Source organism: Phocoena phocoena, chromosome 6 (genome assembly GCF_963924675.1).
Source record: "Phocoena phocoena chromosome 6, mPhoPho1.1, whole genome shotgun sequence".
Lineage (NCBI taxonomy): Eukaryota > Metazoa > Chordata > Mammalia > Artiodactyla > Phocoenidae > Phocoena > Phocoena phocoena.
Window position 1 is genome coordinate 32,945,452 of NC_089224.1, and position 14,996 is coordinate 32,960,447.

At 42.1% G+C, this 14,996-nt stretch overlaps 1 protein-coding gene across 1 annotated transcript in view; it reads left to right on the forward strand.

Moving 5' to 3' along the window:
• The window catches only part of SLC28A3 (solute carrier family 28 member 3), a 57,797-nt gene that overhangs the window by 24,750 nt on the left and 18,051 nt on the right, over positions 1-14,996 (forward strand). The window contains exons 2-8 of the mRNA XM_065879137.1: positions 2,940-3,038; positions 6,256-6,335; positions 9,556-9,647; positions 11,058-11,247; positions 12,288-12,432; positions 13,686-13,799; positions 14,410-14,487. Coding sequence (XP_065735209.1) covers positions 2,940-3,038; positions 6,256-6,335; positions 9,556-9,647; positions 11,058-11,247; positions 12,288-12,432; positions 13,686-13,799; positions 14,410-14,487 — 798 coding nt within the window. The remainder of the gene's footprint in view (positions 1-2,939; positions 3,039-6,255; positions 6,336-9,555; positions 9,648-11,057; positions 11,248-12,287; positions 12,433-13,685; positions 13,800-14,409; positions 14,488-14,996) is intronic.

Below are 14,996 nucleotides of genomic sequence, written 5' to 3' on the forward strand. Positions count from 1 at the left end.
GAAGACACAGTGCAGCCAAAAATAAAAATCAATCAATCAAAAAAAAAAAGCCAAAGCATGTAATCTAACAGAGGTAAAACAATCCCATTAATGTTACAAATACATCCATAGGTGCTCTTGTTGCCGCTTATGCCCACCCCCACGCCAACCCTCCCACCCCCACGCCAACCCTCCCCCCCCCTTCCTCTTTCATTAACTTTAAAAAAGACAGCTCCACCCTCTTGTTCCACAAGGAAGTCTCAGATTCTGCCACCAGGTGGCAGGAATAATCAGCACCAAGAAGCTGAAGCTCTTGGAACCAGAAAATGTCAGGATTCTGGAAGGGACCATGAGAACAAGTCGAAAGTATGTTGTCTAGATGGGTGGACGGAGGGGTAGGAAGATATGACCTGCCCAGGGTCACGTGTAATTAGGGACCTAAAGGACCAAGCCCCCTCTGTTACCTGTGTCCTGTTTTTCCACCAACTCTTGCTGGGTTTTATTTTTAACTTTTTATTAAGCAAATTTTCAGCACCCATGAAAGTAGGAATAGTAAAGGGAGTCCCTAAGTGCCCATCAGCCAGCTTCAGCAATTAGTAACACTTTGTCATCTTTCCACACTATATGTATTGTCCCCCACATACCTCTATATTTTGATTTTTGGGGTTTTTTTTAATTTATTTATTTACTTATTTATTTTTGGCTGCGTTGGGTCTTCATTGCTGCGCACGGGCTTTCTCTAGTTGCGGCGAGCGGGGGCTACTCTTCGTTTCCGTGCGCGGGCTTCTCATTGCGGTAGCTTCTCTTGTTGCGGAGCATGGGCTCTAGGCCCATGGGCTTCAGTAGTTGTGGCTCGCGGGCTTTAGAGTGCAGACTCAGTAGTTGTGGCGCACGGGCTTAGCTGCTCCGTGGCACGTAGGATCTTCCCTGGACCAGGGCTCGAACCTGTACCCCCTGCATTGGCAGGCAGATTCTTAACCACTGCACCACCAGGGAAACCCCATACCACTATATTTTGATACCAAGTATCCAGAGGTACTACACTGCACTAGATAATGCAATGTTAAAGTCACCTTGGTTCACTAATTCAACAAACAATCGTTAGTATCTGCTATGTGCAAGGAACTGGGCTAAAGTAAGGTATGAGCACTTATAACACAATAAAGCTGTTTGGCCACAAAACTTTTATGCATAAATCATATGTGTGCCGGAAGTTAGACTTTATTCACATTTATACACTCTTGTGTTTCAGTAAATGGAACACGTAATACAAGTCAGAATTGCGTTTTTTTCCCTAGATCTGTGGGGCCAGCCGGAGATTTAAATTTAAAATCAAACTCATACACTTGTTCCTTTTTCAAAGACATGGTCACAGCCGACAGGGCTAGCAGGGAATATGTCCTGAAAAGATATAGACACCTACCCGACACTGTTTATCTATCTGTTGCCTTACTTGGAATGAAGTACCATATAAAATGTCTAGTTGGGCTGAGATGGGAGAAAGATTGGACCCACCCAAAATAGGTAAAAGATAAATGAACCAGGTATTTGTCACATTTGGAAAAAGCGGTAGGGGGTCAGGATACCCATCCAAGAGCAAACCCTACTCAGTTTATTAAAGTAAAATCAAAAAAAGTAAAAATAAAATTGGTCTCACAAAAGAAGCCATTTTTTTTCTTATGCTCATTACTACCAGAGAATGCTTTCAACCGAACAAAACACATTTTAACATCTCATAGATCCAACATCTAAGAATAAAATGATCAATGATCCGGCCCATGGTTTACTATATTTTGTTTTGTTTTATAATTTGAAAGTCTGTGTGATGTGTTGGAAAGGAGGTTGGAAACCAACATGCTTATCTCAGCTCTGCTTATTAGAAAGTTACATGGCCTAGACCCAGCAACTTTGTTCCGTTCTGTCTTCCTCAAGTTGGACTACACCAATCTTATCTATCATAACAACACAAACCAAAATCATCCATGTTTCAGATATAAACAATGACCTTCAGTACAACACATGCATTTTTCAGGTCATCACGGTACTGGCTGAACCATGCTTTATCTTTAAATCTTGTCATATAAGGAACTGCTAATATTTTATAATTTTGCAGGATAGCAGAGAGAATATGGCAAGCTCAGGGCAGGAGAACTTAGCCTGGGCTTGGAGAAAGTCACGTAGTTCTGTTTGGCTGGGTGTTCCTTCATGGTTCCTGCAAGGGGAGCAGAGTGAGATAAATGAGCTGGATCGTGCAGCCCTGAACCATGCCAAGGAGTGTGCAACGGACTCCGCAGGCCAGGAGACTCACTTTATTATGGAGGAAGAGTAACGAAGAAGGAATATAGACAGATCCGGAGGAAAGAAAGATCAGAAGCAGAAAACTGATCAAGAACATGTTTAATCAAAGAAGTGAAATAATGCAAAACATTTAGGCATTTGTTAGTCTTGTACTTAAAGCATTCATATCTTTAAGGAAAAAAATATAAGCGAAATATGTGATCCAAATTTTCAACTAAAACTTATTTTTGGTATCAACCACCATATGTACTGTAAGATCATATTAGAAAACAGAAAGATTTAGGGATTTCCCTGGTGGTCTAGTGGTTAGGACTCCATGTCGCTGTTGCAAGGGGCACAGGTTAAATCCCTGGTCAGGGAACTAAGATCTCACAAGCCACGCGGCCCAAAAAAAGAACACAAAAGGATCTACATTTCTAGATTGAGATAATTTCCTTCTTCCTTATGTGGCTTCTACAGACAGTAAATTGTCAAAAATTTTCAAAATCATCTGTGTTTCTTTATGTGCCAAGCTTCCCTGTTTCTTTCTTTAATCAGCTGACTCATCTAAACACCTCATCTTTGCCATCCCGTCCCTCAAAAGTCTTTGGCTATCATTCATTGAAAGAACATTTGTTTTGTGGCTCTGAAATGTTATTTTTGCAATCTGTATTTTTTCCTAGTATGATGACGACTGCTTTGAAAACCAGAACACATCAGGAAATGACAACTCACTAAGGAGCAGAGTTGTGCAAAACAGAGAGCAAGAAAATGGCAAACAGGTACGGCTGGAAAGCAGTGAGTGAATCTATCACCACGTTAACTACTGTGCCACAGCTATGGGGACAGAAAGCATGGCACTCAGCTGGCACTCAGAGGAATGAGTTAAATGGTAATTTGAGTGTGTAAGGCAGTCATGAGGAAAACACACATGCCCAAACAAAGATTTTGTGTTTATACAACTGTGCTCAGAGTTCTCTGATGGGGAGAGTACCCAGGCTTGCTCTGACACTTCACTATTACTATTAGATTCCAAACTCCATCCCAAGGCAGAAAGCACTGGCTTCAGCAGATAACATCTCAATTTTAAAGTAAATGAGGCAGAAAAGAGTAAGGTTCTAAGACATGGTTCTAAAACTGTGTGCATCACACCCTACGGTTCCTCAGCGACATCTAAGTGTACACAGCAAGCCGAGGTGCTCTGTGACAATGCCACCTCTTATTTCTTTTATATATTGAATTCTGGGTAGGATCTCATTTTTTTGTTCTTTGCCTGAAAATATCTTTATTATGTGTTCCCTTTTGATGGATATTTTCACTGAGTATAGATTTATTTTTAATTTAAAAAAATTTTAATGAAGTAGAGTTGGTGTACAATATTACATAAGTTACAGGTGTAAGGATCTCATTTGAAGACAGCCTTCTGCTAAAAAGGGAGCAAATTGCCCATCTATATCACTCTTAAAAAAGTAATTTTGGGTGCATATTCTGGGGGGAGTTTGCTCATGATAAAAGAATAACTTATTTGAAGTAAAAAATTTGAAATATTATTGCAGCAAAATTTGGAAGACAAAAAATGACCTAATGAACTGTAGTTCCAGCAAACAAACAATCAGTGCCTAACATATTAGAATATAGCTCACTTTAATATAAGTACATATACATCAATAGACATATGTCACATATATTAGGATCATGCTTTCATATTATTGGGTCATTGCCTATTTCATTTAATATATTGTAAAAAGTGTTCATATCACTAAGTAGTCTTCAACCAAAAAAAGAGAAAACAATACTTCTTTTCACACAAAAACCTGAACATGGGTGCTTATAGCAGCTTGATTCATAATTGCCAAAACCTGGAAGCAACCAAGATGTCCTTCAGTAGGCGAATGGATAAATAAACTGTGGTCCATCCAGGCAATGAAATATTATTCAGCACTGAAAACAAATGAGCTATCAAGACATGAAAAGACATGGGGGAGCATTACATGTGTATTACTAAGTCACAGAAGCAATCTGAAAAGGCTGCATACTGTATGGTCCCAGATGATGTTTTGGAAAAGGCAAACTGTGGAGACAGTAAAAAGATCACTGGCTGCCAAGATGGGAGGGAGGGGTGGATAGGCATAGAGGAGTTTTAGGGCAGTGAAAACACTCTGTATGATACTATGACAGTTGATGCATGTTATTAAATACTTGTCCAAACCCACAGAATATAGGACACCAAGAGTGAGCCCTAATGTAAACTATAGACTTTGTCGGTTCATCATTTGTAACAAACGTACCACTCTGGTGGGCAAGTCAATAATAGGGAAGGCTGCATGGGGTTGGGGGCGGGCGGAAAAGTATGGGAAATCTCTGTACCTTCCTCTCAATTTTGCTATGAACCTAAATAAAACTGCTCTTAAAAGTCTTTTTTTTTAATTGTTTCACCAAAAAAAGTCAAAAACAAAAAATTAGGTATTATTGTAAATAGAAATATGAAGACTGAGGAGTAGCCACTAGATTTGGCAACAATGGTCCTTAGGTGACCTTGGCAGGTGACCTTAGCAGAAGCCATCTCAGACGTAGACGTCTGGTCACAGTGGCTTGAAAAGTGAGCAGGATGTGAAGGAATGTCACCAAAAGTAAGGGCAATTCTTTCAAGTGGTTTGGCTGTGAAGGGAAGGAGGGAGGTTAGATGTCCCATGGTTGTAGGGTCAAGAAGGTTTTGTTGTTGTTTTGTTTTGTTTTAAAGATGAGAAAGGGTTAAAAACCAAAAAAGAAAACAATAGGAATGCTAGACATTCCATATAGTAGGTAACTTGGGACAATTTCACTCTCAGAAAATAACAATTATGATCATTTAAATCAAAAATTTACCAAACTTTGACTATTGGCCAAGCTTGGTGTTAGGTGGGAAAAAATGAGAAAGGCTTCTCTGTACTCCTGACCTTTGCAGCTACAGCTTGGATTCAGCTGGTCTCTATTACAATCATCCCATCACCTTCCTTGTACCTGAGGCCCAGCCTAAAACAGGAAGGCAGCCTAAGTCAGGAGTACAACGGGAGTTTGGTATCAAAGGACTATATGATCTTTGAGGATCCTTTCAGCTCAGAGACATGCTAATAACTAATTTCTTTGCTTGGGGGGCGTGGGGGGGGTTAAAGTAAAGAGAATTGAAGGTCTCATGGGATCTGACAAAAAGCTAGAGCTGAGATTTGGCATTATACCTCTTAGGGCATGTTCAAAACTGCTCCACATCTACCAGCTTCCTCCCAACCTTCCCTTGCCTTTGCTTACAATAGCTGGACCAGTTTGAGGCATTATTGCAAAATGATGAGATGCAGGAAATCCTCTCCACCATCACAAGAATAGGATGGGTCATGGATATTTCAAAGCTAAACAGTACCTAGAAAGATTGTCCATAAAAGATAGCCCAGGTATATACTTCACTCAGTCAGTTAGAGCAAGTACTAGCTGAGTAAGGGAAATATTTCCTTTAACCCAACTGATAGAAGAACCCTAGTTCCCAAGTGTAGTTTAACAGCTTTTGAAGATGCTGAGCTACTGTTCATATCTGCAGACCAAGCCTTGGGCTGCCAGGAAAATAAAACCAGCCTTAGTCTCAGTCCTTTGGAAAGTGGGGCTGGCAGAGTATTAAGGAAGATTTGTGCAGCCTCTGGTATTAACTTCATTTAGCACTTGCCTGAAAACAGAGCGGGAGTTGAATGTAGAGACAGGAACTAAAAGCAGAGATATTAGCCCTCTCCCTGAAGAAATGGAGAAAATACCAATGGCTCCTTCTGAAGTAAAGGGAGAAATGTATGAACCTGGATATTTTGTGACAAGGGGGAAAATGTCTGTGCATAGATAATCGGAGCCATCATCTTGCAAAATAATTTAAAAGGACCTTTTGGAAAAATTTCCTAGCCAAAATTCTGAGCAAAAGAGATCAGAGTCCATCGTGCTCAGGATTCTCATCATTCCATCTCTGTTCCAATGTTTGATTTTGAGGGCGAAGAACAAGTGACCATCGAGCAGGATTCTCCAAGAAATGATGAAGATGAGGATGACCAAGAGACACATCAAAAAGGGTACAGGTTTATACCATAGAAATAACCACACTTACCTCCTCAACACAGTGGTTTTGACACTTTTTAAATTCTCATCTAATTTTTAACATTAATTATGATTTATCAGAGATGGTCACCACCAATCTCCCCTCCCTACGACCCACCCAACACCATTTTCAGAAAAAGTAATGGAGGTCTAGAATAATCAACGTGGTAAATTCAAACTGCTAATGTCCTGGGAACCCAATATCCAGGACAATCTTCTAATTAAAGCTGTGAATTGCCAACTAATTGCTCCAGTCTATACAAAAGTAGTTAATTCATCTTCACAATGTTCAATCAATAAGCAATTGATTTCTCAAAATCCAATTCACTTTAAATCCCAACAAATTTGCTCTTACCTTATCATATCATAATGTTGCAAGTCCTTATCTCCCATTAGCAGGAGAGACAAATTATTATTTTTATTTTTTGGATCAGAAAAATGAAGCTCAGAGAAGTGACTTAGCCAAGGTTAGTGGAACAAAGCTAATTTAAATTTCAGCTTCTGATTCCCAGTCCAAGATTGTCTGGTACTCTATCATAACATGAAAGTATTTGTAAATGTTCTAAATTCTATTTAAATTTGGTATAAATTCCTAAGTCTCTGAGGGACTTTATTTTTATGTATCAGAAGATAGACTCGGCCAGAATTAGGATCAAAAACTCTTGTCACATATACATCATCAAGAATATTTGCCACCTTGGAAACCTGAACTTAGTTTCATCCTTTGTTTTACTTCATGAATCTCTAATCCTGGGGGCTGAGAGCTTCTCTTGGGTGGTCAGAGGTACTCAGGTTTCATCCGTGTTAATGGATGGAAAACAACCACCAGGAGATTGGGAGTTGTTCAGCCTAGATAACCAAATGGCCAAAGCAACTATTTCTAGCTACAGTACTTCCTTTTATGAAGTGTCAAGTTGCACTATATACATTCCTTGCCATTAAAAAATCTGATCAATGCAACTTAAAGTAGATGGACGTGCCCTATTACATGCTGCCCTCCAATGCTGCTACTTTATAACACTATATCCACAGCTGAGGACAATGCATCAGCAGCCTTTCCTAAATTAGACCATGAAAAATTTAAGTCTTTACTATACTTATATTCCCTCAATATGTTCCAGAACAGTGTTTCTAATTCTCAGTACGCATATTCACACACATACATAAGACAAAATTTTCATGAAATAATGCCTGTCGTCACTACGTATGATACGCTCTGAGATGTCCTATGCTTTTGTTTAAGGATGATCATCATGTACAGTGTGACTGACTCCGCAACCCACTAATGGGTCCCAACTCACAGCTATAAACTATTGTTCCAGAAAAACAATACGCACTACCACTTCATTTAGCTAAGAATTCGACAAAGGCCTGCCAATCACTCTTAATGCCCATGGTGCTGGTGTTGGGCTCACAGACATCTATTCTCCAAGAAGTTACAGTCAGTTGAGGCTTCACAACGAAATACAATCAAAGGAGACAGTAGGAGTAAGTCGCAGGGGAATGCCTCTGTTTGACGAAATGCAAGAAGGCTTTGTAGAAGCAAAGGGCTTGAGCTGTGCCCTGAAACGTGAAGGGGGCTGAGATTTGGACACAGGGGCATGACTGCTGGAGGGAAGGGAACTGGAGGTGTTCACCAAGGGGACGGGAGCTCCCAGCGGGGGCTGAGTCCTTTGAGATCCTGGGGATTGAGAATCTTCTATATAGGAGAAGGGGTTGTTTTAGAAATCCTGTCTAGTGGCCTGGAAGTGGTCATGATTAAATGTGTGAGTAAATTCCTTCCATTTGGCCTCAGGTGGGAGAATGAAGGCACATTGAGCAAAGAGACATGTGCAGGGAAGCCAGGTTTCAGAGTAAGTGGAGGGCCTGGGGGGGCAACCGGGAGCACCCAGGAGAAGGAAGGACAGTTGCTATGGGTACAGGCCTGTGGCCTCTCCAGACTCCCTCACTGGTGGACAACATCCTCCCCAGAAGAAGTGATCAGATGCACACGTGGCTCACACACCACACACTGCCCTGTAACAAAGCTCTGGGCAGAAACAAATACACCAACAATTCCAGAACGTTCTGAAAAAGCTATATGACAACCCATTGGTTAACGGCCCTCAAATCCGCGAAATTCTACTTTACGCGTAAGCATCCTGTGAAGTCCGTCAGCCTCCTTCTAAACAGGGTGGTGACTGAGGACAGGGAATCTCCAGCTTGTTCACACTTTGGGAACCAGAAGGGAGAACCAGAAGGGAGAGGGTTCATTGGATTTTTTTTGGGAGGGGGGGATGCGTTGGGTCTTCAATGCTGCACGTGGGCTTTCTCTAGTTGCAGCGTGCAGGGGCTACTCTTCGTTGCGGTGGCTTCTTTTGTTGCGGAGCATGGGCTCTAGGAGCGAGGGCTTCAGTAGTTGTGGTATGCGGGCTCAGTAGTTGTGGCTCGCGGGCTCTAGAGTGCAGGCTCAGTAGTTGTGGTGCATGGACTTAGTTGCTCCGAAGCATGTGGGATTTTCCCGGACTAGGGCTCAAACCCGTGTCCCCTGCATTGGCAGGCGGATTCTTTTTTTTTTTTTTTTTTTTTTTTGCGGTATGCGGGCCTCTCACTGTTGTGGCCTCTCCCGTTGCGGGGCACAGGCTCCGGACGCGCAGGCCCAGCGGCCATGGCTCACGGGCCCAGCCGCTCCGCGGCATGCGGGATCCTCCCGGTCCGGGGCACGAACCCGCGTCCCCTGCATCGGCAGGCGGACTCTCAACCACTACGCCACCAGGGAAGCCCAGCAGGCGGATTCTTAACCACTGCACCACCAAGGAAGTCCCCATTGGAATTTTCTTTTTTAAGTCAACATTTACATGAGAGCTTACAAGCTAATGGAGGCCCTCCTGGCACAGTGAGAAACACTCTCGTCCTATGGTTTATTCTCAGCTTTTGGTTAGTTATCCTGTCCCCTGCTTTATTTCCAGGAGCATGTTTTCTGCATCTCTGTAATTCCTCAGGGCTTTGGCACATCCATTCAGCAAAGGTTAGCAAGCCATGGCTGATTTTAGTCTAAAATGAAATGAGTTTCTTATTTCTATTTTGTAGGACACATACTTCATGAATGTGTTTGCCTGCTTGATTTACAAAGCCTTATCTAGCTTTAGCATGCCAGGTTATGTCGTGTATGTGGTGTTTACCTCTGTCTGCCTTCTTGCTTTTGTGTTGTTACAGGTGCCTGGAAAGGAAGTGTGGTACAGTTTATGATTTTTTTAGGGAACACCAAACAATCCTTAAGTCCACGACCTGGGGCATTTTAATAGCAGGTAAATAACAAAAGGGGATGGAATACCAATGTCTCTTTTTCAGGATCCCTCAAATATTTGTTTTCTGTAGAAAACAAATAAATCTTTCCCTTCCCCTTGACTTCCCTGAATCATCCAGAGAGGAGAGAATTTAACCAGGATGCCCCTGAGTGGTGGGTCTCAACTTGAGAAGCCCATGTAGATAGCTTCCCTGTCCTGTTTATGCAGCCAGCAGCTCATTTTTTAGGTCACCTACTCTCACTTTGTTATTGTGGTATGGATTTGAGGGTTGGATATTGCAAATTCAGGTAACTGGAAAACATGGTGATAATCACAAGGCAGAAACCTAATTGAAGGGGTGATATAAGTAATCAATCAATGCTTTATACGAACACAACACAAGAAGGAGCCTAGGGTCATGTAGCCCACTCCTCTTACCTGAAAGCAGGACTAGACTGTCTTCACAGATGAGCAGGTGTCCTGTTTTGACTCCCTCCAAACAAAGGGCTCCAGGGCCCATTTGAAAGAACATTCCTGTCTATAAAATGTGAACCCTCCCACCCAAGCCCACAGACATGTATGCAAGACTGCTGCCGCCCCAGAAGGTCCGTAGTTTCCCGGTGCTCACACAGCTAGAACAGGGAGTAAGCAGGATTGAAAGCTTTCTTTGTACCAGCTCAGAGAGTATTTTGCAGACCATACTCAAAACCACACAGCTATGCCATTGTAGTACAAAGTAAGCAGATGGTGTGGCTACATGCCAGGGCGACTTTATTTGTAGAATTAAAATACAAATATACAAATACAACTGTCCTTGCCACCTACAAAAACAAGTGGTGGGCCAAACTTAACTTGGAAACAAAGACTTGTTTGCTGACCTTTAATGGAAAACCGTGTTGTTCTTACCCTAGAATAGCATCTTCAAAAGCCATCACTTCGGTCATCGCCCTACCTCGTTCCTTTAGAGATGCTGTGGCACTTAGGGATTGTTGTTGTGACACTCAGAGACTTTCCTACTCAAGCTTAGGCAAATCTGGGCTACAAACTAGAAGACTCAATATCTTTTTGCCAGTAGTTGCTTTAGTGCCTGGCCTTTCTCTGATGGAAGCTCACCTGCTAAGTCTGAATATCAGAAAACGTAGTACTAAGCAAGAGTCCCACTGATCAGGCAACAAGATTCAAGAATTCAGAAGGTTCTTTGAGAAAAAAGACCTAGCACCCTGTCCTCCTAGCATTCTTAGTGAGACTTTAAAATTTGTTTAAGAACCCAAAATATAGTCCTTATAATCAGAGGCACCTATAGCTATATCAAGAGTACCCCTGCATTCAATGGTTTCCTGATTGAACCTGCCCTTGGCTGAGCCAGATAAATGCTGGAGGCTGGTCTCCAGCTGATTTGGTGATGTTCACTGTCTGCGTTGCTTCCAACAGGTTACCTGGCTCTGGTGATTGCGGCCTGCGTGCTGAACTTTCACAGAGCCCTTCCTCTTTTCGTGATCACGGTGGTTGCCATCTTCTTTGTGATCTGGGATCACTTCATGGCCAAATATGACTCTCAAATCGCTCATTTCCTCTCTCCTGGCCAAAGGCTTCTGGACAGCCACTGGTTCTGGCTGAAGTGGTAAATGCTCTTAGTTCTCTTACTGAGGTTGAGAGTGATGTTAGTCTTTTCTAACACTGTTCCATAGATTTGTTCTGAAATTGCTTCCTCATTTATGGGATATTGAAGCTAGAAACAACCTAGGGAATAATCTGTTAAAAAATGCCTTCATTTTACAAGCAGGACATCAAGGCCTAGATAAGGCAAGATGTGCTCAAATGTCCCTACAAACTGTCTTAATTTCAAGTGCCACTAAGTGATAAAATGTTGTCCAAAAGTTGGGACGGTTCTGACTTAGACAGGTAGCTTTCTGCTCTGGGCACGAATCTGGACTCTTGGGGAGGAAAGGTCTGTGAATTAGTAAAGCCAACTCTCTCTTATAGGACCCCCTGTCCTGCAAATGACCATTCAGGGCTTTTCTTTCAGCCTCTCTCTCTGTGGGACCTCCTCTCTTTCCAGGTGGCCCTACAGGGTAGGACCCAGAACCCATTCTCCCCAGTGTGGCCCACATGGAATCTACCAGGAAAGTTCACACATTCTTTGCCTAATAAACCAGGGTTGTACAATCCCAACAGAGCAACCCTCCCTGGCTCTGCCATCCACTGATTCAGTGCTATCGTATGCCCACTAGATTCCCCAAGGAGTCAGAACCCAGGCTAAAGCCTGACTTAGTTCTCTGAGGCTTGGGTGAGGTCTCCAATGCAGAGGACACATTTCAAGCTCTCCCTTGAAGGGAAGAAGGGAACGCTTCCCCCATCTCCCAAAATGAAGACGCCCAGCAGCTCTCGCAAAGAAATCACCGGACTTCCTCTCCAAGCATCGTTTCTCCTCTCTGACCCCTTTACATATCCAAAGGGCCCAAGTGTTGTGGACACATTGTTTCATTTTTTGACTATGTGCCTTTATAGCTACACCCAAAAAGAGTCTCTTGCAATTTCTAGAAGCGTAATTTCCTGGTGCCAGGGTGTGTTACTCATTTTTTGTTTGTTAGTTGAAGCCTGTTTAAGATTTTAAAGTTAGCACAGCAAATGATGCCAAAGCCTCCTTCTTTGTTCCCTTAGGGTGATTTGGGGCTGCCTGATCCTGGGAGTTATTTTCTGGCTGGTCTTTGACACCGCCAAATTGGGCCAACAGCAGCTGGTGTCCTTTGGTGGACTCATAATGTACATTACCCTGACATTTCTATTTTCCAAGCACCCAACCAAAGTAAGCATGAAATCGATCATTTCTTGGTCTTTTTCCCTCTTTTTTTCCCTCATGTGTAAATTGCTCAAAATAATGAGTATGAGAGAGTTGAACTGTTATTCAATATTTTTCTTACCTTGCTATGATATTTCAGTGGCTAAGGTGCCCTTTTCCTGAACGTTAATAGTACTGTTGCTCTCATTTTTCATTCTCAGTAATTTTCCAGTTGCTCAACCAGTGAGATACTCTCTCCTGTCAAGTCCGATTTCTACTCATGTACCCCTTCCCCCCAATCAAACACACATACAAAGAAAACTCATCCATTTTTATTCAGATTTCCCCAGACCAACAAATAATCTAATATTCTACCATTAGATTCTGCAGTTATCAAATTTGTATTTGCCATTGAGGCTATTTTACTCCAAAAATTTGTACTTAAGCAGTTTTGTTCACATAGAATTCCATTCTCACCCTTGTTCTGTCAGCCTGTAACCCAATAAATGGGCAAGAATTCTGAGATATCAAAACTTTCACATATGCTTCATAATGGCAAAGTCTGGAAGACTTTACTGGCTGAAAGGCTGATCCAAGAAAAGAGCATTAATCAAAACCAAAGCCACCTGATACAATCCAAATTCTTTGCCCTGTGCGGGTGACCATCTCTGCTATTTTCTGTGCCTCCAATCCCATAGTTCTTTGCAGGCCACTCATCTCTACTCCAAAAATGAAAGCACTTGATTGTCCATTACCACTGCACTCCCTGGGTCTGCATTAGAGTTAATTGGTTCCTTTTACTGTGAAATGAGAGCCCCTCAACAGGGTGGAATTTCACTTAATTCACTTACAAATTGTCAAATCAACAAACCTTGGACACACAGAGAAGTCATGTTCGGCCTTTCCATTTTCCAAATGGGGAAATAATTATATGTATCTAACATTTACAGCATGACCAGGAAGGCCAGATTCTTCCTCTTTTAATGGCCCTTCTAAGACTACTCTTCGTGTCTAAGTGATTTTATCTTGACAAAATGGTTACATACACTGCTGGGACTGAAGGCTTAATCTCAGGTTTATGAAGAGGGAGCACAACCCTGAGATTTTTAGGTATGATTCTATGGAGGGATTCTCTGCTCACAACTGCTTTGGCCTCCAAAAGAAGGTGGATCACAGGCCACATCTGAGAAGCTTCCAAGGAAATAGTGATCCTCTGGGCATTTATGCTGAGTTCAGCATTCATATTCTAATAACCTATATCTCTTCCTATTTCTGTATAGGTTTACTGGAGGCCTGTCTTTTGGGGTGTTGGGTTACAGTTTCTTCTTGGGCTTTTGATACTAAGGACAGAACCTGGATTTATGGCTTTTGATTGGCTGGGGAAACAAGTTCAGGTAAATTTGGTTCAAAACAATGCCTTGCTTTTATAGTGCTTTTAACATTTGAATATAACCCTCAAGCCATGTCAGAAATAGCTTTATTTGTCTGCATTAGTTGACCCAAATTTTAATTCCATAGCATGAATTAGACAAATAACTTTGTTTATGTTAATCCATGTCATTTATTAATATTCTGGTTGTCTCTTACCCATACCATCCACTACATCACTCCTCAATCCCATTTGACCCCTTCATCCTGCCTGAGGGGTGTCACTCTTCTAAGATGTTTCCCCCAACAGAGAAACAGGCTTCTTTACATCCAGTGGCAACCAGTACCTCCCATGTACCATCTGTGGCTTCTGGAGCAAGTTACCACACCCAGCTTATTCGTTAGCACCCTAGAGTCAGAGTGAATGTCAGAAACACCAGGAAACTGTATGCAGTTATAGGTCTAAGATATACTTCCAGGCCATCCACTGGAGGGGGAAAGTTGACAAAATTAACTCTCCAAGTCTATCCCACGAGTTTTCTGAGTCCCCACCCTCTGCAGAGCCGTAGGTCCTGCGGATGGTAACTACCTCTTCAGTGCTTGTAATGATCTGCTCTTTTCCCATCTTTAACTCAGACATTCCTGGAGTACACTAATGCTGGTGCCTCGTTTGTCTTTGGTGAGAAATACGAAGACCACTTTTTTGCATTTAAGGTAAAGCCAAACACTTTCTTTCTATGTAGACGCTCCCTTTTCAGTAACTTCTCAGTCTTTGTAGATGTTCAGATAGCACCTAACTGATCAGAACCCAGGCACATACCTGCCAGGCATGTCATAGGGACACAGCCCATCACTGGGCTTTCTCCTTTACCTGAAGTCGGTGGACTGAAAACATTTAATTTTTTGACAGTAACATTCAGGGAAACATGTAGAGGAAGTCAGGAATACTGAAACACAGGCATACCTCAGAGATTTTGCCGGTTCGGTTCCAGACCACCGCAATAAAATTAATACCGCGGTAAAGCCAGTCAAAAATTTTTTGGTTTCCCAGCTCATATAAGTTATGTTTATACCCTACTGTAGTCTAGTAAGTGTGCAATAGCAGTATGTCTAAAAAAAGTACACACCTTAATTAAAAAATACTTTACTGCTAAAAAAAATGCCAAAACAATTACAATAGTAACATCAAAGATCACTGATCACCATAACAAATATAATAATAA